Below are 20,946 nucleotides of genomic sequence, written 5' to 3' on the forward strand. Positions count from 1 at the left end.
TCGCTACAGGACAACTTGAGCCCATTAAATAGAACTTACCTTATTTATGAGTTTTGTTCACAAGATATTTTTGTTCGTTAAACTGTAGAGCGATTGAACAATCGCAATAATAATACTGAGAATAAATAAACTGAATAAATAAGAAACGGCAATATGGACATGGTAATAAATAATCAAGCTAATATAGATTTAATGACCGGAGACTTTAGAGGTGATGCAGACATGGACAGGGAGCGCAGAACGTCAGCCATGCTGACCCATAGTTTTAAACTATGTACAGCTGCAGTTAATAAGTAACGGCGCTTTAAAGTGTTTTCTATTCTTGGTACTCATCAAGTCTACGAGTAGGATTTTCTCAAAGGACGTATAATGCTCTGCATATCCAGTATAATAAGGCTTTCAGGGTGTTGTTATGACTGTCGCGTTTCTGTAGTGCGTCGACCATGTTAGTTTACGTCACAAATGACGACCTTACATATGGACTGAGCGTGGAGCATCGGTGACGGATGACCTTATAAAGATGATAAGTAATAAGTGTGTCTTTTAATGTGGAAGCTTACTCGAAGAAAAAATAACTTTTAATTATTAAATACTAATTAAGGCTAACGAGCCCTTCAAATTAGACGCTTATAAAAGCATCGCTGTCGCGTTGCTACCGCGCTACTATTCATTTTTATACAATATTTAGAAGTGCAGTTGCAGTGCCATGCGTGTCATGTGACACACCCATGCTACTTTTGAAGTCACAATTAGTGAACTAAAAATTACTGAAGTGCTACAGATGCACGGCTGCCGCGCCACAGTCGCGCTTTTAAAAGCATTTAATATGCAGACGCCCTAAGAAACCTCAATTGTGGACCTAGTATGTTGTCGGAATATTTTGTATAAATATAGAGCAACTTCATTATTATATTTTTGACGTTAAATTATGTTAACACAATATAACAAAAAATATATTTGAAAAATACGAAAACGTAGCAAAATCATCGTATTGCCGGGCGCCGTCGACTCGTTTAAATTATAAAAGCAAACGTGCACGTTGATATTTTGAGCGTTGTACTTTAGCCTGCCAGCTGAAAATATTTTTCAATTTTTTTACCATATTAAGTCCTAATTCTTTTTTTATAATAGACTTCGTAATTTGGTTAAACCACGGACACATTACTAACATGAAATACACAAAAGTGACTTGTGCAGGTGAGCATAGATGCGGCGTGTGTAATAAAACAAAGATACAGCGATATCAGCGTATCCTATTTCTAATCTTGCCTAACGATGCCTTTTTCCCATTGCCTGAGTATTAGTTTTTTATTGCTCGTAGTTGGTTGATCTTAATTGACCGGTAATCTTGAGAAACCCTACGTTAGTTGACGTAATTAATGGAAATAAAAACAATAGCTACTTCCTTCTGAGGATCATGAATCAATTTGTCTTGGGCAATTGGCATATCTTGTGATGGCTACGCACAGGGTATTGTGATCAATTTAGTTAACTCAAAGCAGGTGGAACAGCGTCAAGTACGGGAGGCAGTTGCAGCAGCAATACATGCGCCGACGGTGGCGAAATGACTTGCGCAGGCGCTTGCCCGCGTTGTGTCTGTTGCGGCTGTACGTTGCGCGAAGCCGCCGCCAAACACGAGCAGCGAGTCGCCGCTAATGAACGCCTCGAGCGTGCTAACCTTGAGTGGAAACAGGTCAGTGAGAAAACTGTTTCAGTTTTAAATTTTTGTATCAACTAAGTAAAGGTTTTGTAAAGTTCTCATACACGACACATTTTTACATAATATTTTACAGGGTTATTTGTAAAATACTAACAACCTCACAGGACTATGTTACTAACATCGTCCATCAGTAACTTTTGTTCCATGACTTTTTACAAAACATAAATTTACCAAAAATAAACTTATAAGATTTTGTTGTACTATCTGACACTTTTTAGATCTGTATCTGGTAGTGAGGTAAGTAGTGAATTCAAACGTGCAAGTCTCCTCCTAGACGACCCCCACCTGCGCTCCTGCGTTTTAGAGTACAAATTAAGTTTAGAACGATCTATTTAAATATTTTTAATTTTCGTATGAAACTAAAATGTGATGAATTATTAAGTCATGGAAGTAAAGTTCTTGTTTATAATGCTAGATGCTAGAATACAGTCCTATGAGGTTATTAGTATTTTACAAATAACCTTGTATAATTATAGGCACCTTGAAAATACTAATTATTAATTAAAAGTGTTACACTTTGTAATGTATTTAAATATATTTGGTAAGCTAACAAATTTTAAATTGGTTATAGGGTCGTCGGGAAATCTATTTACTCTTGTTCAAATTCACTTTAAATCATGAGTTTGTAAAAGCGCTACATTTCGCTGGAGCTGGTCACGTGGACGGAAAGTTTACATAGGACAGACAAACAATCGGCGCCATCCTTCAGTGAGGTTTCATGAGAAGTGTACTTGTTCAGAGATTCCGAAGTTCTATTGGGTGTAAACAAACACTTACACTAGGATGAAAGTACCTAATAATTTTTTTACTTCACACTTACTCGTATCATTTATCTTTTGACTCTATCATTTAAGCATAACTCATGTAAAAAATTTAAAAGGAATAGACTTTGAAATACAACATTTTAGACACTGCGATTTAATTGTTTTCATAAAAAGAGATATGCAACTAGCAAACTCAACACGTTCACTTTCAAATTACACTGTACGCCATACATAAACACTGTTTAAAATGACTTTTTCATGAACAAATGACAATTTAGTAGCTCTCAATTATAAACTTTCATAAGGTATAGAAATATTTTTTTGGAATCTTCAGTATTTCTAAGTATTAATATTTTAAAGGTTGCAAAATTTTTAGCAGAGTGCTTTCACGCCTACTTTAAATGACAGTAGAATACTTCATAAAAAGCTTATTGTCAATTTTTCTGTTCAATCAACTCTGTAGTTGTGAGGTAAAGGACCTTAGGTCCATAGTTTGAAATTTAGATGTTTTACAAACATTGCTTCAGAACTCTAAAAATCACGCAATGTTAAAAGACATTAAGTCCTACTGCTGTTTGTTTTTATTTAACATATTTTATTTGACTTGAAAATTGATTTTAAATGCCTAATTACTTTTAAGCATACAAACATTCTCATTCCCTTTAAAACGCGCTGTGAAAAAAAATACTGTTTGGCACTTAAACTTCTTCACCTATTGGGTACCTACAGAATATATATATATAATCATTATTACAATGTTTATGATCCATAATATATGTACATACGCCGACGATGTCTTTAATTATTTAAGAACTTTCAGGTTGAACACAGATCGGGTGATTAATCTTTAATTAAATAGAATATTGATGAGAAAATGCAAATCAAGGCCTTGCAGGCGGTATTTTATCGTCAGATAAGAAGGATGGCCGCATAAGACATCCCTGTGGTGTTGATACTCGGTCTTTATGGTGCAGTGACAGACTGGAAAGACAGAAATATCAATACCTACCTACCTAGCTGTCTTTCACCTTACGCAGTTAGCCGGCACTTAGAGGATGGAAAAAAATAGTTTCCATAGTCTAAGAGCCGGCAGATGTGATCAATCTTGGTTAATTTTTCAGACTGATAATGATTGCTCAGAACTTTTTATGAATTTTTCACGACTTGGACACTTAATATTCTTTGATAAAGTGCGCAACGTCTTAATTTAAATTTTACATTACGAACAAAGACAATAAGGGATCGTCAAAGGTTTTCTTTTCATTTATTTATTTTATGCTGTCATATTTATAAGAATTTACAAAATCTTTGGATCTTTAAGAACGTATTTTAACTTTATTATATTAGCTTGTAATAGTAACTTCATATAAATAACTTCGCGGTAGTAACGCAACGACGAACAATTAGTTTATGTAATTTTGCTATTAATAGTAATGGCAAAATTACATAAATAAAAACTTGAATAGTCAAGGAAGGGTTTTTTAACCTTTTTTTGTCTATCCATCTAGATAATAGAATAAGGGTAGCCCGCACTTAATCTAAAACGAGAGACGAAACGAAGACGAAACGGCGGTAGAAAGTAGTTTGTAATAGGCGGTAGTTTTTGTCAATGAACCGACTATTTCCATTTGTATTTTAAAAACATACTTTCTCAAAGCGATTATCACTAATTACAGGTTTCTCACCACGGTATGAATTCTTTGTACGTTCCTTAATTTCGCAATCGTTACACGCTCCATGATCACGGGTTGACTGGCCAGCGGCAGATGACAGTTTTAAGAACAGACATATCAGTTTACTCTCTCTCGACCTTCTTTTAAGATGGTAAACTAATGTAATCGTACTGAAATATCGGGAAAATACAAAGAATTATATCGTGTTAAGAAACCTGTAAAAGTGATTTTCATTACTTATGTGAATAACCACGAAAGTCTTAAAACCTGTATATTTCTTCAGGTTGTTAACATTGTCCTAAAATCTTTATTACTTTTATTGATTACGCACTTAACACAATAATAATTGTTATAATTATTACAAAGATCGAACACTCAGAAAAAACACTCAGAAAAAATTCCTTCGATCCGGTCGGATTCGAACCGACATCTTCTTGCATACCGTTGAAAGACCAAGTGCAAAGACACGACGCAAGCACATAGAAAAATTCGTGAGGTCCGTTGGTTCGTTCCGTGGCTTAGTTGGTATAGCGTCTGGCACGGTATGCAAGAAGACGTCGGTTCGAATCCGACCGGATCGAAGGAATTTTTTCTGAGTGTTCGATCTTTGTATTAATAATTATAACAAACTAGTGGAGTAATTTCACAAAAAATAATTGAATATCAATTCAATAAAAATTTAATTAATACAATAATAATTTCTTAAAATGCAATTTTCCAAAAACAAAAACATCAAAATAGTGCCCTAAGTGAACATATCACCTGAGCATGAATATTCCCACTTATTTATTCTGTGCCTTTTTGTATAGATTACTTATAGCTTACATATGGGTTTCCCCTTCGACCTTTCCAGTTGCAATACCTTTTGCCCGCGTATTATGTATCTACGTCGTATGTCACCGTCATGCTGCCAGCAAAAATATGAATTCTTTCCTCCGAGCCCGAAGCTACAACAGATATATAAAACTCCTTGCCATGTTCTGTACGAGATTAAAATATTTGCATAAACATTTATATTTTCCGATTAAATTTGTGAATGTTTAGAAATGTATCAACGTTTATTTAATAAAAAATTTGTTTACTTAATAAACCTGTACTTGCAAGGATTCTCTTATGTCAAGAGTAAATATGAATTATAGAATTTAATCCTATGTATATTTGAAACATGGACTTGGAGGTATTTGTTTAGCATCACTGCCTTCATGTAATGACGCAGTACTGCAGAATACTACGATTTTGAAATAAGTATACAGCGATAAGCAGTAAATTGAAATTAATATAAATTGAAATTTTCTCAGGTGGCCGTTGTCGCAGATCGCGCATTACTCGCGGTCTTCGTACTGGTGACCACTATCTCTACAGCTGCTATTCTGCTACCGCAACTAAACAACCTGCACGTTGGAAATACGCCTCTGAAACCACCGTCCTAGAAACCATTTCTCCCTATGAGGGATTGAACTATAAACCACTAAAATCTTCCTTAACAGATTGTATGCCAAGCTCGCGTGCCAAAATGTTTTTAAAAGATTTTTGATGACGACTTTGTATGTCGTTAGCGATCAGTGATTGACGTTATAACAAGTGAAAAAGTGAAACGATGTGTAGCTTGTCTTTTATGAGCGCCTTCAATATAGACGCTTATAGAAGCGCTGCAGTGACGTGTCTGTGGCGCTGCGACCGCGCCACTATTAATTTTTATACTATATCTGGAAGATCAGTCGCAACAATTAGTGAATAAAGGCTGCGGAACAGTCGTTTTATTTCAATACTGTTTCTACGGTCACGTAGCCGTCGCGGTTGCGGAACAGTTCGCAAACTTATATTATATAAATAGAGAATGTCGCGGGCCAACTGACCGCAGAGTGCGCGGGCGTTGATCGCCAATCGCGCGGGTGACCGCGTCTCGGGCGGTTCTACAAGTACCCCGCGGACGTTGCGGCTACCGCGAGTAACCGTCCCCGCCAGGGGCGACAAAACGCGTCGAAAATGTGCTGCTAAATTTTACATACATATATACATTCTCCGGAGGTCGCAGTCCCGCAACCACGGCGGGGATAAAAATCGCTCCATGAGTTATAAGTGTCAGACTTAGCAGATGAGTGCCGCGACACAGTAGCCCCACTACAGCACTTCTATAAGCGTCTTATTTGTAGGCGCCCTAAAACAAGCCTATCGGTGAAATAAAATAAAAACACAGTCGCAAATGTTCTAATGTGGTGCGTGTTTAATGTAATTTGAATTAAATCAGAGTTTATTAATTTCACTTAAAAGTGGAAATGATTCGTAGGTAACTCAAGGGTAAATCAGTAACGAATAGTGTAACAATAATAGATAATTGTTGTGAATTAATACGTATTGACGTTAAGCTAGTTGACACGCTGAAATCTTTCCAAAAAAACAAAAATACTAATCATATTTAGTCATGTCAATGTTTGTATCATAATTACGTCAATTAAGTTTAGGAATAAAACATTTTGTTATGATTCAGATAGTAGATAGAGCGTATGGAATAGAAATAAAGGTGCAATAGTAAGTATTCAAACTCGATTTGCGTGGGAAATATATTAAATTGTTGTTATTGCACGCAACACTTACCAATTATATAAATTTATAACAATCTATATTTATTATACATTATATTTAAAGTTTATAATTATTGTTACTTTATTAATAATTTTTTTCGAGACCGCGATTTAATGATGTAGAAAGATACTATCGTTCAGTTGGAGAAGATACATAAAATTCTTAAGTGTGTAATCTTCTTATTAAGCAAGTGTGATGTACTTTAATAGCCTAATTTCCTCTCTTCTTTATATGAAATTTATTCGTACCAGTTAGATATATATTATAGGTGTCACTGCCTGAATATCTAAATGTTAGAAAAACTAGTTTCCTCTCTAAATCTCCCATGACAGCGCACGTTTTCTACCAGGAGCCAACAATGTTTATCATGATTTTAAAATTCTTTCTTGCTAAAGTTATATGCTACGTGGCGTACTCGTTGAAATTAGGACTCGTGGCCCTGGCCACTCGGTCAGGAACACACTGTATAAGTGCTCTACATATTATTAATATTAATATGGGAAGTAATATACAGACACATAAATAAGTATATAACTCTCAGGGATTGTACACGTAAAAATAATACGTCGTATGCTCAAGGTTGTTGCCAAGTATATGGAATGATATGTAAATATTTAAAAAATAATAATGACGCATATACATATATTACAAATGTTTACGTATATATATTTTAAGGTCTAAAGTAAGTCTGTGAAATGTTAAATTGTACAATTGCAATAAAGATTCTGAATACGTAACCTTTTTTTATTTCATCTAATTTTTATATACCGTGGTGGTCATATAATTAAAAGCACTTAGTCACTTGGTTAGTCTTTTCATGTAACTAACATTATTATTGCAATTAATTGTAGGCCAAATATTAATTGAATACATTGCAATGTACACTCCTATCCTAGTATAAAAACAAGCAATAATATTTAGACAATTGAGACAATAATTAAAAAGAAAACAACGAAACAAAAACCATCTTACTAAATCCTTAGCACTGGCAGTTGGACAACTAATTAGAAACAAAGTATGATTTACTTTCGAATCTTGAATTTTAAAACTAAAATACACTTTCACAAGGTTGTCATATTTGCATTTTGCCGCCTTTTCTTAGTTATTTAGTTAGGTTACCTTATATCTAGCCAAATTATTAGAAATGGGTAAAAAGAAGAGCTGTGATGCAGTAACAAGAAAGACTTTAGTGAATTTACATTAAAACGAAAATGGACCTACCGTAAAATCAAAGATCATTTAGAGTATTCTGTAAAGATGGTACTTAACGCCATTGCACATTTCAAAAAACATGGAACATCGGATAATGTGCCAAAACAAGGTCGGCCAAGGAAGACCACTGTTCAAGAAGATAGACTTATGATTCGTTTAGCTAAGACGGACCCCTTTAAAGGTTCTAATATTATTAGAAAAGAGGTATTTTCACAAAACGACATTCGAAACGTATCCGCAAGACTAGTCCGTAGGCGGTTGATTGAAGGAAAATTGTTTGGAAGGGTTGCCAGGAAAGTATCACTTGATTATTACTTATGCCTATAAGTATAATATAATAAGTAAGTATAATATAGTATAATATAAGCTTCAAGTTGCTTATAAGTGATAATTGCCTAATTATCACTTATAGGCAACATAGAGAAAATCGTCTAGGTTTCACTAGAAAATATGGCAGTTGGACTGTTGGACATAAATGGAAAAAGTTTTATTTTAAGATGTGACTAAAATAAATTTGGTAAATTCCAACTGAAAGCGATATATACGAAGACCAGTGAGCCTCGTGTATTATAAAATTCACTACAGGTAAAACAATAGATGGCCAAGACTTTTTTTAAAGTGCTTTCATGTGTTGTCGTTACAAAAATATACTTATGAATATACTTATATACTAACAAACACATGCACATTGACAGACATCATGGAAAGGGAGAGTGATATTAATTATTTATCTTGGAAATACTCGTCCACATTTAACTGCCTCCGTGGCCGAACGGTTAACATGCCACGCAGAGGTCTTGTGTTCGATTCCCAAGCCGAGAGAAATATGTGTATGACCTACATTTATTTCTCTCGGGAGTTTGGGTGTAATTTGTGGTAATCTATGTGTGTGTTCCATGGCACCCGCGACACAGGGTTTCCCTAATGCGGGGCTATGAGTGTGTTGCAGTTATATTTTCGTTTCGTTTTATTCTGATTTTAAAATACCTGAGAGTTTATTATATATTTTTATTGACATGGGATGAGGTCCTGAATTATATATCTTCAATGTGGACATGCGAAGAACTGATTCATTATCTCAAAAGATATTTATCTTGCTAATGTAGCATCATTGTTGTTAAACTTATGCTTGTGAGATAAAATATCAAGTGATGCTTTACAGTCCTCGCATCCCTCGCACCCTGGATGAAGGTATGTTTTATCCGTGCGTCTATGTGCTTTGCGGTTCATTGTTACCAACGTACGTACATAAAACCTTTGTCGTTTATCTCGGGGACGTCATTTAAGCGTCTTTACGAAAGGGATATCATTTACTAAACAATATGACGAGGGTAATTTATTTATGGTTCAACCCGAAAAGAAAATTCATGCTTACGAAAAATTACGAAGCGATGTTTTATGTTAAATCTACCTGTATAAAGCTTAGGTTATTATTGTTTTGAACTATATAGGTACGTTTTGAACAAACAACATCGAGCAACAGAATAGGCTATAAATATTCACCTAATAACAATTGATTATGTATTGAAATATTTGCATGTTAAATATTATATTTCTGTATAGTATGTACATAGGCTTCCCATGTAATTTCTTGGACGGAGCTCTGTTCTTTTAAATCCAGAGTTGAGTAAAAAAATAAACATCATAATCAGGCCTCCAAGTTTCTGTACCACTTCCCTCGATCCCGTGCCAATCTCACCCGGGTTCGCCCCCCAAATCCTGCGATGTCATCCGCCGATCTCGTCTCTGGACGCCCAACGTTCCTGTATCCTGGATCTTTGGACGCCACTCAATTATCGCCTTACTCCATCTGTCATCTTGTCACCGTAATAAGAATAATAATAAGCTCTAAAATCTATAAACTGAATTGAAACCATATTTTTCCCATAGTCCCATGGTCGAGACTGACTGTCATGGAACCTGTAAAGAACCCGAAACTTTGGTTGGTTTGAAAAAAATAGAGACGCCATTTAGATTCAAAAAAATAGTTGCATTTCCAATTTGTAGCAACTGCGACAACCTAAGCACTCTATAATAAGTAAATATTTTGAAATCCAAATGTTTTGAGTTAAAATTTTTCTTTTACTTTTTATTAATTTATTGTAAATGTCGGTATGAGGAAAAATTTATTTAAGACATTCGTTTAATTTGATTCGGTTTAGGCAATACGCCAGTTGATAAGCGGCACCTTGTAAATAATTCTCCATTTTCTGTGTTCGTTGCCTGTCGACCCAATTAACATCACTCGAAACTTGCAAAGGCTTCAAGTGAAACTCGTTGTGGCCTTGACTCTGCTAGTATAATAGGCATAGACGTCATCAACGAAATATGCAAGTGTATTGACACTTCAGCTTCAAGACATCGAGTTTGCAACTGAGCCAGAATCATCTGGATCCATTATGAAAGACTAACTCTTGTCTACAACCTTTCAAAGGTTTTTATATTCAGTCATATAACATTATATTTAAAACTGTGGGTTAATACGTCATTTCACTGATGTATGTATTGACACACGGTAGGAACTAAAATCAACATTATTAGGAGTCAAATAGGAAATGAAACATTATATATTTTAATATATTCGTAGGGTAGGATTTTCGTTACAGGTTTAAAAAAAATATATTTTTGAAATTTCATTCTTCTTAATTTTACCTTATTGAGCAAAATGAAAAAACAAAGCATAGGTTACATGACTGATACATATATAATTTCGACTGATAGAAAAGTTCTATACATAAGGTCCAAGATACAGGTATAGTTTTTTTCGGGAACAATAAAACATTCAACTTTTATTCTCGACTTTAACCAATTAGAATATATGTATAATTATTATTGTAAAATATACTTTCAACTTTTTTATCAAAATATTGTGAATGTTTACAATATTTTGATAAAAAAGTTTGAAAGACTGATTGTTAAGGCAAATTTTAAGAATTCACTTCATTACGTAATCTGAAAAATTAAAGACAATCTTCAGATTTTGTTTTAAAACAGTCACTGCGTTGTATCGTGACTGGCATTAATTTAGGTTTTGAATCTGAATCCGCCTAATCAATCCAGCGGCACCAGGCTGCGTGTTCAGCTTTTCTACATAAATTTTCCTTGGCCGAACGTTTACAACGCTGGTCTGCCACGCAAAGGTCCCGCGTTCGATTCCCGGGCCGGGAGAAATATTTGTATGGCCTACATTTATTTATCTCGTGAGTTTGTGAGTAATTTATGGTTATCTATGTTTGTGTCCATGACACAAAGGGTTTCCCTTGTGCGGGGCTATAAATGTGTGCGTTATTTATTTATTACAAACGTAATTGACGCTACAGCGCCAACTGCCTCTCAATATCATCATCATCGTCAACACATTATACGTCCCACTGGTGGGCACGGGCTCCTATAAGGACAAGGTTTAGCCTATAATCGCCTTGCTGGCCCATTGCTGGATATCATGTGTTTTCAAAGTCAAAATCAAACACATAAACTCTTTATTTCATAGGTAAGCAAATTAAACTTGAAATCGTCATATTGATTAAATTCTACTGTTCATTCGTAAGGCAGATTCCCCTGAATGAAGAATGAGCAAAATACTCTAGAGGTTGCTTTTTATAAATATACATTTGAATCCATTTATGATTACAATATTTGATTTAAACGTCTTAGATCGAGACTACAAGCAAGAGCAGGCTGCAGGCAGACTGCAGGCAAGAGCTCAACGGATCACTACCACGGATTGTTGTCATTCAAGTATGCAGAAACTGTATAAAGTATTTGTTTCACTATAGTTTTAATCCTCGTGCCTAAGTGGCAAATTTTGAATATCAATCGGAATCTTGTTAAAAAAGCGTACACATTACCCTTGAAATGAATTTGAGACTTTATGAAGGCGACCGTAAAGAACAGCTAGTTTATTTTTATTCCTCGTATTAATGTTATGTCTGCCACTACTTTTCATTAAAAAAGAAAACTTTCTTAAGAAATGAAACAATTTTTGCGGACTTAAATCGCGTATATTTGTTTCATGTTTTTATGTTTAGTCAACCGTGACCATGAGACCTGTAAAGGGCCCGAAACGTCAGTTTAAAAAAAAATAAAAAAAATACGCGATTTAAATCCGGAAAAATAGTTTTATTTCCTATGTGTAACAATCTCGAAAACCTAAGAACTCGATAAATACTTTCTTAAGATAAATTACATTTTCATAAATGTACTAAGACACTCTGGGGCCCAGATTATGAATTGCCCTAATCGCACGTTTCTGCAGGACAAAGATTCTATTAATGTCGGCGGCATTACCCTAAAGCAAAATACCTAATGTCGCTGAGCCGTTTTGATAATTTATTTATTTATTTTTGTTTACCGAGCGCTGTGAATTTTCTTCGATGTGTCTACAGGTTTCATCAGGATGTTTTCCTTCACCATTATTGAGAGGTATTGTTATTCAACATTAACAAATGTACGTAACTTAAAAATTATAATATTAACTACATTACCTGATGAGTTACATATTTTAGTCGAATATTTGTTTGAGTCCTTAATTATCGAGCTTCCGCGGCGGTGACTCGACGAAAAAAAAACAAGTTATAGGTACATGATGCCACAAGAACTCTGTCGACCTCTCGATTGAGAAGCAACCATTCTCCCAGTTGGCTACCATTAGCACTACTATGGTGACTAGACGTCGACTGAGGTTCCCGCCCTATGTTGTGGATATTCCAAAGATCCGCACGTAGTGCTTTGCTTCCACATTTGTATGGCGAACGACTAAAGAGTGGAACTCCCTGCCTGCAGAGTTATTCCCGGAACGGTATAATTTGCGCCATTTCAAGGCGAGAATGAATAGGCATTATTTAGGTGTGTATGCTAACATCGTCGACCTCATTGTCACTTTCCATCGGGTGAGATGGAGATCAAATGCGCACTTGTATCTTATAAAAAAAGTGACTCTATTCACACCACGAATACCATTTATACCATCGAATTATACATTAGATTTTAAAACATTACAGTTTCTCCTAAAAGTAAGTTTTTGTGATGACATTCAAACAACTTGAACAAACTCTAAAAGTAGCAGGAAAAGCTATAAGATAATTGTTTTTCGCATGGACAATTCTTTGCTCCACGCTCTAGAGTTAGTTTTTCTAAGGATCTGGTTATTTTAGCGCCTCAAGGTAGAACGAATATTGCTAAAGTTCTCCAGTAGATAACTAGGTACTATTCTTAACAAGTTCTTATGTTTTCGCGATTCGCGAATATTTGTTTCTTTTTTAAACAAACGTTTCGGGCGCTTTAGAGTTTATGCAGAAAAGTACTGCCACCTTATCTATTTCTTTCACCTAGCAGTAATGTGAACATTACTGCACTCTGGTTTTGAAGGGTAACGGTGCTGGTGAAATTACAGGCATCTGAGACTTGTCACCTTAAGTCTCAGGGTGTTGGGCGCAGTGGCAGTGCCTCCTCATATCTTTGCAATTTAAAGTCTGAGTGCCACTGCAACTGCTATGGACAGGTGTGTCGCGTAGCACCAGACAATCGACTTGATCATCCCGTCACTTGATATCACAAAAAAAGCTTTACACAGATGAAATCTCAGGCTACAGCTAGTTTTAATATGTACCTACGGTTTGAAGGAAATTGCTCGGAAAGGGCCAAAAGGAGTTGAGGTACCTGGATTAAACAGAATAATGTAATTTACCTGTACCTTTGACCTTTGGTTAGCAGCTATTCAATATATATATATAGCTTCATTCAATATATATCATTCTATTAGAAATTTGCCGATTCTACGAAGCTGTACAGCGTCACGAATATGTCAGTTAATTAGGTACTATCTATTATATATTATCTATCTGCAAAATCACTCTTCGGTCTAAGTTATACGAATTGAAATTACATTACAATAACAAAACTGAATACAGGGTATCCTTATCAATTGAAAGACGATCATTAGCAGTAGAGCTTTGTTGTGAAAGAGTTGATTCAGGGAAGCACTGTCACCTTATCTATTCCTGCTATCGAGCAGTAATATGAGTAATATGAGATATTATAGGCACGTGGGACTTGTCAACTTATGTCTCAGGGTGATGGGCGCAGTGGCAGTGCCACTCAGATCTTTGCGATTTAAAGCTCTGAGTGGCACTGCAAGTGTTATAGGCGTATCGCTCACCACCAGGTGCACGACTTGTACGTCCCAACAAATGGTATCATAAAAAATATATAACCATTTTCGGATACGAATACATAATCTTCCCTTCCAAATGTTATACTTTATTAATAAAATAAGTTCTATATAAGGCTTTAGAATTAAGACAAACAGCGCAAGAAATTAATTCTTTTGCGCAATTGACACGTTACATGCGAAGTTATTACTCGCTCAAGTTTTTGATACGAAACATCACAAGAATGAGGAGTTACGATAAGGAATATGGTAATTTCGATCTAAGTGTATAATTTTCCCTTAAACACGTGAACTTCATTAAAACTTCAATCGTAACTTGAGTTTGTGGCATAATCAAAAATATTTTTTATATGTTTCCAATTGGTGTGTGTTTGTTATTCGGAATGTTACAAATACTGTTACAATCATCTAGTAATTATAATATGAAAATTGAGTAGAGCTATTACCGCAAAAGCTTGGATAGCAATTCCAATTTTTTTACGATACCAAGTTACGGAACGTACAGGTCGTGCGCCTGGTGGTAAGAGCTTTAAATTGCAAAGATCTTAGGGGAACTCGCACTGCGCCCGTCACCCCCGAGACATAAGTTGACAAGTCCCATGTACCTGTAATTCATCAATACCCTTATCATCAGTACCCTTAACCTTAAAAACTGTAACGTAGTAATGCTCTCTCATTTTGCATGGCGGCAGAAATAGGTAAGGTGGGCATACTTCCTAGGACAAACTCTTTACACTAAAGTATCTGGAAAAGAAATTGTTAAAGTGAGCTAATTACCGCGTATTTTATACATTCTCATACTAATTTACGTAAATTAAATTACCTTCTATATTTCATGTTTATTCACTCAAAGAAAATGTCCTGTTTATTCTGGGCACTTAAAACGTTAAGGGTTTGATATATTTTAAATTCTACGTAATAAAGTAGGTATCCAATGCGTTGAAATTGAAAAATCTACTCGAAAAGATTTATATCAGTAAACGTCACAGCTTATAGCCGTTTTATCTACCGTAAAAATATTATAGCACACATGTATTGAAACTGTTACCGTTAGTTTGTGGAATATATTTATGAGTGTTACATCAAAACGCTATCTCAGCTTATCCGAAAACTTGCACGCAGATGTACAAATATTTTCCAATCTGTTCAAAATATACAGGGAATATTGCATTTTTATTTCTCGATTTCCATTTCTGAAGAGAATTTGAATGCACTGGCTGAAAGACACTTAGCATTGTTATTGTGAAAGAACTGGTTCGCAATTGCGAAATAACATTTAAGACTTAAAAAGTGAAGAAGTTCTTCAGTACTAAGTAGAGCAAAAACATATTTTTTTGTTGAGAAAATTATAAAATGTATTGCATTCTATTCAGGTATTCGATTATATACCATTGACCAAGAGTGTTTATTTTAATTTGTTTACAAAACGTTTCGAATTTTGAGTCGAAAATAGTGTTTTCTCATTTCATAATGTTATAACTTTTTTTAAAACGTGAAACTCAAAAGTTTGAGGAATTACATCTTTTGCCACGTTGTATTGAAATTATTATTATATATGGATTGGATTGGATTATATATGGCATATTTTCTTCAAAAAATGGGACCACTACTGAGGTACCCCCTTTCCAACAAAAAATAATCACCAAATCGGTTTATAAATGTGGAGCGTAACATACACACACAAAAAAGATACAGAAGCATTGAATCCTTTTTTATTTTAAAGTCGGTTAAAAATAAAGTATAATTACTTCACAATAAAATGTCTTGGCTTACCATTGTGGAGTTTCAACATTTGTTTTTGTACACGAACGCGAGTAAGACTGTTAAAAATAGATATTATTAGTTCTACTAGTTGCTCTCACACCGTTTCTGCAAACTCGTATAAACAAAATATTCATAGTAAAAAAAGCATTAGCAGGACGAAGTACCTGACAGGACCCTTTATGTGTATTTGATAGGTAGTATATTTCTAAGCGAAATAAGATTTTATTATTAGGACAATAGCTACTAGTGAATAGTCATGCGTGTTAGTAGTTGCTTATGCAAATTACCCTATGTATGGTTCGAAATGAAACAAGCCGAGCCCTTGAGGGCACAAATACTGCTGTGTGTAGCTGGTTGCAGCCAGAAACATATATAATTTAGTGATGTGACACAAATGGAATTCCTTTATCGTTGACGTTTCTTGTCAAATTAAGAGTTATAAGGGACAACTTCTTCTTGTCTTACGTATGGAATAAACTTTTCCTGTCAAGTTAAGAATGATAGGGACAAAACTTCGCATTGTCTTACGTATGCAATAATCTCTAAAGTTTGATTTACTTACTGTACTCTATTGCCATTCAGTTAAACGAAAAAAAAAAATAACCAAACTTTTGCAACATCTTATCCGTTGCTTAGCGATTTTGGATTGAGCGTTTAGAGATTTTACTTAGAATGTTGGAAATATTAAAATAACTCATGTACTATTTTTGTTCTTGTGTGTGAGCATAAAGTGTATATCTATCATATCATGTAATTATACTCGGCCGCAGCTTAAGTTATAAAAACCAATTTTAAACGCATTTTAAAATTTGAACGCTAGTCGAATGCCGCAAGCTATTTTTTTCGGAAAATAATTTGACACCTTGTATGTTTAGGTATGGTCAACCATGTTTATTATTGTGAATCGACACGTGTTATGATATCGATTAATAAATTGCCGAACCACCCTATTTCGCAGAAAAATTGCAAGGCCATAGGCATTGTGCGGTGACAGTTCTAGATTCCGCTAACATATTATGCTCCTTCCAGATTGTAGTAGTGGTGTTCAACTCTTTGAATTTGGTAACACTGATAAAATTAAATTAATTTCTATAGTATCGGCACGCTAATGTCCGTTCATCAAGTTTTGTATTAATTCATAACTACGTTGAAGGAGATAATTGATATTCATTGTTGTCAATAGGGACGTGCAGTAAAATTTATGGATATCTATTTTTACGACACAACTCGGCATTTGGTTTTCGAAATTCGAAAATAAAAAAATGAAATCTAATACGATCGTCACTTATAGGATCGCTGTCCAGCACAACTTCTACCTCCGGCAAACTCGCGTCAAAGCTCAATGCAAAACGAACCAGTTTCGGATTGACGATATATTAAGTAAACATTTTTATTTTCGATTTATTAAAAGTTTTTAATCAGCTGCAACACTAATTATAAATCTAAAAACTTATATTTTTTTCGATAATGAATTGAGATTAGCCTCACTGTTGTAATCTGTCAAAACGGCCATCATAGCATGTACTGTAATTTAAAATGGGCCTGATGTTCAATGTGGAATGTCAAATCCTATACATATAAAAAAAAGAAACTATAGAAAGTGAAAAATTTTTTCATAGTTCCCATGATCACGACTAACGCACAGTAGTGCGATTCAAGTACTTACGTGATATCAAGCAATCAAAATATCGTTGAAGTTACGTAGTCGTCCGATCGAAGTCCTATCCAAAATGGGTATTCACGTATACGTAGTGATTCTACTCATATCAACGTTCGTTCACACTTGAACTCGAAACGTAACGACTAATGACCGACATCTTGGATTGTGAATATACTTTTTAATTTTTTTAAATTTACATTTGCTTGTCGAAAGTCTATTGAAAAAACTGTCAAAATTTTAGCAGAATACGTATGACTTGTCGTTTAAAGTCGATTCATATACCAGAATACGCTTTAACGTTTGGATCGAACCACTTTAAAATTGGACTCGTTAACATTCGAAAAAGCAGTTCAACGAGTAAATCGCTATGATATCGTAACGGTTTGATTACGTGAATCACCCACAGGACCCAAAACGTTGGTTTATTTACTTAAAGTCGAAGCAACTGTAGACTTTACTTAAATTTACTTACAAGTTTAGTCTTCCCAAAGAAACCAATTTAAAAAGAACTTGGAATACAAATAATGATTAAACGAACTTACCTGTTGTGAAGTTCTATCATAATTATACAAAGTGCTTCGTCAGAGGACTATTAGGATAATACTATCATAATCATCAGAACGTAATAATGCTAAATATTTACATCGTACTATCTGCTTGGTATAAGCCCATCCGTATTGGACAGCAGGGCAAGCTGACGTAAGGCATGCGAGCAAATTTTCTGATTGTACATCGACGACTGCGCGACGATGCGCGGCGACTCGTGAACGCAGGTTCTGCTTTCCTCGACCCTCCCGCTGACCTGCTTCTCGGAAGTGGAGGTTTCGAGTTTAAACGGCGATTGGCGACAGTGGACTTCGGCTTTTGGTTCGAATGTTTTAGATCTGTTCCAGATTTTTGAATCACCTTTGCTGCTTTCAGTGTATCAGCCAATTTTTCACTGAATAAAAAATTATCAATACCGGTGTTATATAGTTAATTTTAGTCAATGATTTTTAAAGTCTTTTTTCAGCGTTGAACATATGAAACTTTGGCGTACTCAACAAGTACAAATACAAGACTCTGTGTGCTGAACATCACGAGATTCAGAGATTTAATCACAGCAGGATCTTTGAACCCGAGGTTGAACAGATGCGTAACAGCCTCCTCCAGAGAGGATATGGCCGCTGCAATCCGCTTCTGATTCATTTCAATAGCTTTATCTTTCTTTATCTGCACTTCAGATAATTAAACTTTAGTCTCAGGGTTCAACACTGGTGCATCAATGTTTTTGCAGTTTTCGGGTATCAAATATTTACTTAATAGTCCTTTTCTATCTTCCGTCGTTATTCTTGTTGTCAAAATATGATTCCATCTAATAGCTATATCGTTTTTAATATTTAATTTTTTTTTAAAAGGGGTTTCTCCTAATAAATTCAAAATTTCTTGGTCTAATTCGGTTACTTTTTCTGCTGTAGTAGTTGTATCGGTAGGCGGTAAATCAGTATTTTTATTTTGGGTTTCTTGTAATTCGGTTCGTTTTATAACAGACGCAGTAGTCTGATCTGAGGGACCTGGATTCTCCACGGAACCATTTTCGAACTCAACAAAACAATCATGATTTAATTTATCAATGTTGGTGTCCTTATTGTGGTCAGAATCATCGTCTTACAATATGTCGTAAGAGTCAGGTGACCTTGAGTTTGAGTCCTCAGGAACTGTATAGTTGTCTGTAATAATAAGTGTTATTTATATGATGTAACTATATTATAAAGATAACCATATAAGTATACAGGTTAATGTAGGTATGCCATTCTATATTTTGCATAAAGGTAACATCCCGCTCAGATGTACACAGAAGCAGAATAAATAACACGGCTGTAGTTCGTATCAACTACGCACATAGCAATGAAAAATGCGTCGGTAACATCCCTAAGAGATGTATACTGCATTTAATACCTAATTCACGCCTTCTTTCGAAAGATAACACACCTTGCAAGTGTACACAGTACGCAGGTACGTAGGCATGTACACATACAGGCCTAAATAAGTGTTTTTTTTATAACTGCCGAATTAAACAGTGCCGAAAGTAATAATATTACTTTTGTGCACTTGTTGTAGCTATCTGTATAGTGCCACGCAGTTTACCGCGCACCATATGATTAAAACATTTCACCAACTTTCACGTGTCGACGATCTTTCCCGACGACGTCGATAATGTGAGCAAACCGAAGAACTTTCACAATTTGAACTGACGCTTCGACGACGATGACGTATCAATTTTTCTAACTTTTTAATTTTTTTGAACCGATTTCAAAAAAGGAGGAGGTTCTCTATTCATCTGTATGTTTTTTTTTGTATGTATGTTACGCGACAACTCTGCCATTTGTGAACCAATTTTGATGATTCTTATTTTGTTGGAAAGAAGGTACCTCAGATGTGGTCCTATTTAAATTTCAAGAAAATATTCCACCTCTAAGGGTGGCAAACTAGGGGATGAATGACTTTGAGGTCGGTTTTTTTATCGGGAGGTCAGATTATTACGCACATAATCGTCTTTGTCTTCATCATAACGATCAAGTAAAAACTTGAATTTACAAAAGTTACGAAAAAAACTACAATTTTTAATCACAACAAAAAAGTAGCGAGGTGAACGGCCGGGCACTAAAACGGGTATAAATACCACCAACACAGAGTCAGAACCGGAGTGCGATCTACCCCATCAGTGGTAAAAAATGTAAACAAAAGCTATTTTTTTAAATATTTAGTTTTGACCACAGTGGATGAATGGCCAGACCTAGCGCTTACTACATTTGTTCTCTTTCTACTTTGAGTATAGGAAAAAATACAAGTGAAATCAAACATACGATAAAGGTGTTTATTGCCGTTATCCTGCTTTTAGAGTTCAACCTAATTTAATTTAATAAAATCACCGAAAGGTACACCTGTCTGAATACAGTTTGTTTTAAACTTTCCTAATTTCGAAAGTCTTCATACGCTCAACGCAAACTTTGTGAGTAGGTTTGAACCAGAAATTTTATCGGGTTATATTGGAATGATTTTGAAATACAGAATGTTAACTCAATTTATCTACAAAGGCGGGTGATTCCACCCGAAAGAATCAGGTGCATGGAACAGATTTTTAAGTGTCTGTATTTTTTGTATGTTAATACATGCTTATATATATAAGTATATATATTTTATGCTATTTCAGAGAGGTATCCAAACACCACATAACAGTTATTGCTATTAAGAGGTAGAACTACCTTCTCGTGTAACGCATTTTAACTAACTCTTTGTAATGTGGTTGTGTTATACTTATGTAATGAATTAACAAAATTGAGTCTCTACAACTTTAGCACGTGCGTTATTATAATATCTTATTTACACCGACATGAGGGTGAGAATAAAATTAAAAGCGG

At 35.0% G+C, this 20,946-nt stretch overlaps 1 protein-coding gene across 1 annotated transcript in view; it reads left to right on the forward strand.

Annotated features, from left to right (window-relative positions):
• Window positions 1-6,543, forward strand: part of LOC113229970 (neuronal acetylcholine receptor subunit alpha-3-like) — a 67,760-nt gene extending 61,217 nt beyond the window's left edge. The window contains exons 9-10 of the mRNA XM_026463672.1: window positions 1,500-1,693; window positions 5,456-6,543. Coding sequence (XP_026319457.1) covers window positions 1,500-1,693; window positions 5,456-5,587 — 326 coding nt within the window. The 3' untranslated portion in view covers window positions 5,588-6,543. The remainder of the gene's footprint in view (window positions 1-1,499; window positions 1,694-5,455) is intronic.
• The last annotated feature ends 14,403 nt before the right edge of the window (window positions 6,544-20,946 follow it).

This window comes from Hyposmocoma kahamanoa, unplaced genomic scaffold (genome assembly GCF_003589595.1).
Source record: "Hyposmocoma kahamanoa isolate Upper Pololo Valley unplaced genomic scaffold, ASM358959v1 63, whole genome shotgun sequence".
Taxonomy (NCBI): domain Eukaryota; kingdom Metazoa; phylum Arthropoda; class Insecta; order Lepidoptera; family Cosmopterigidae; genus Hyposmocoma; species Hyposmocoma kahamanoa.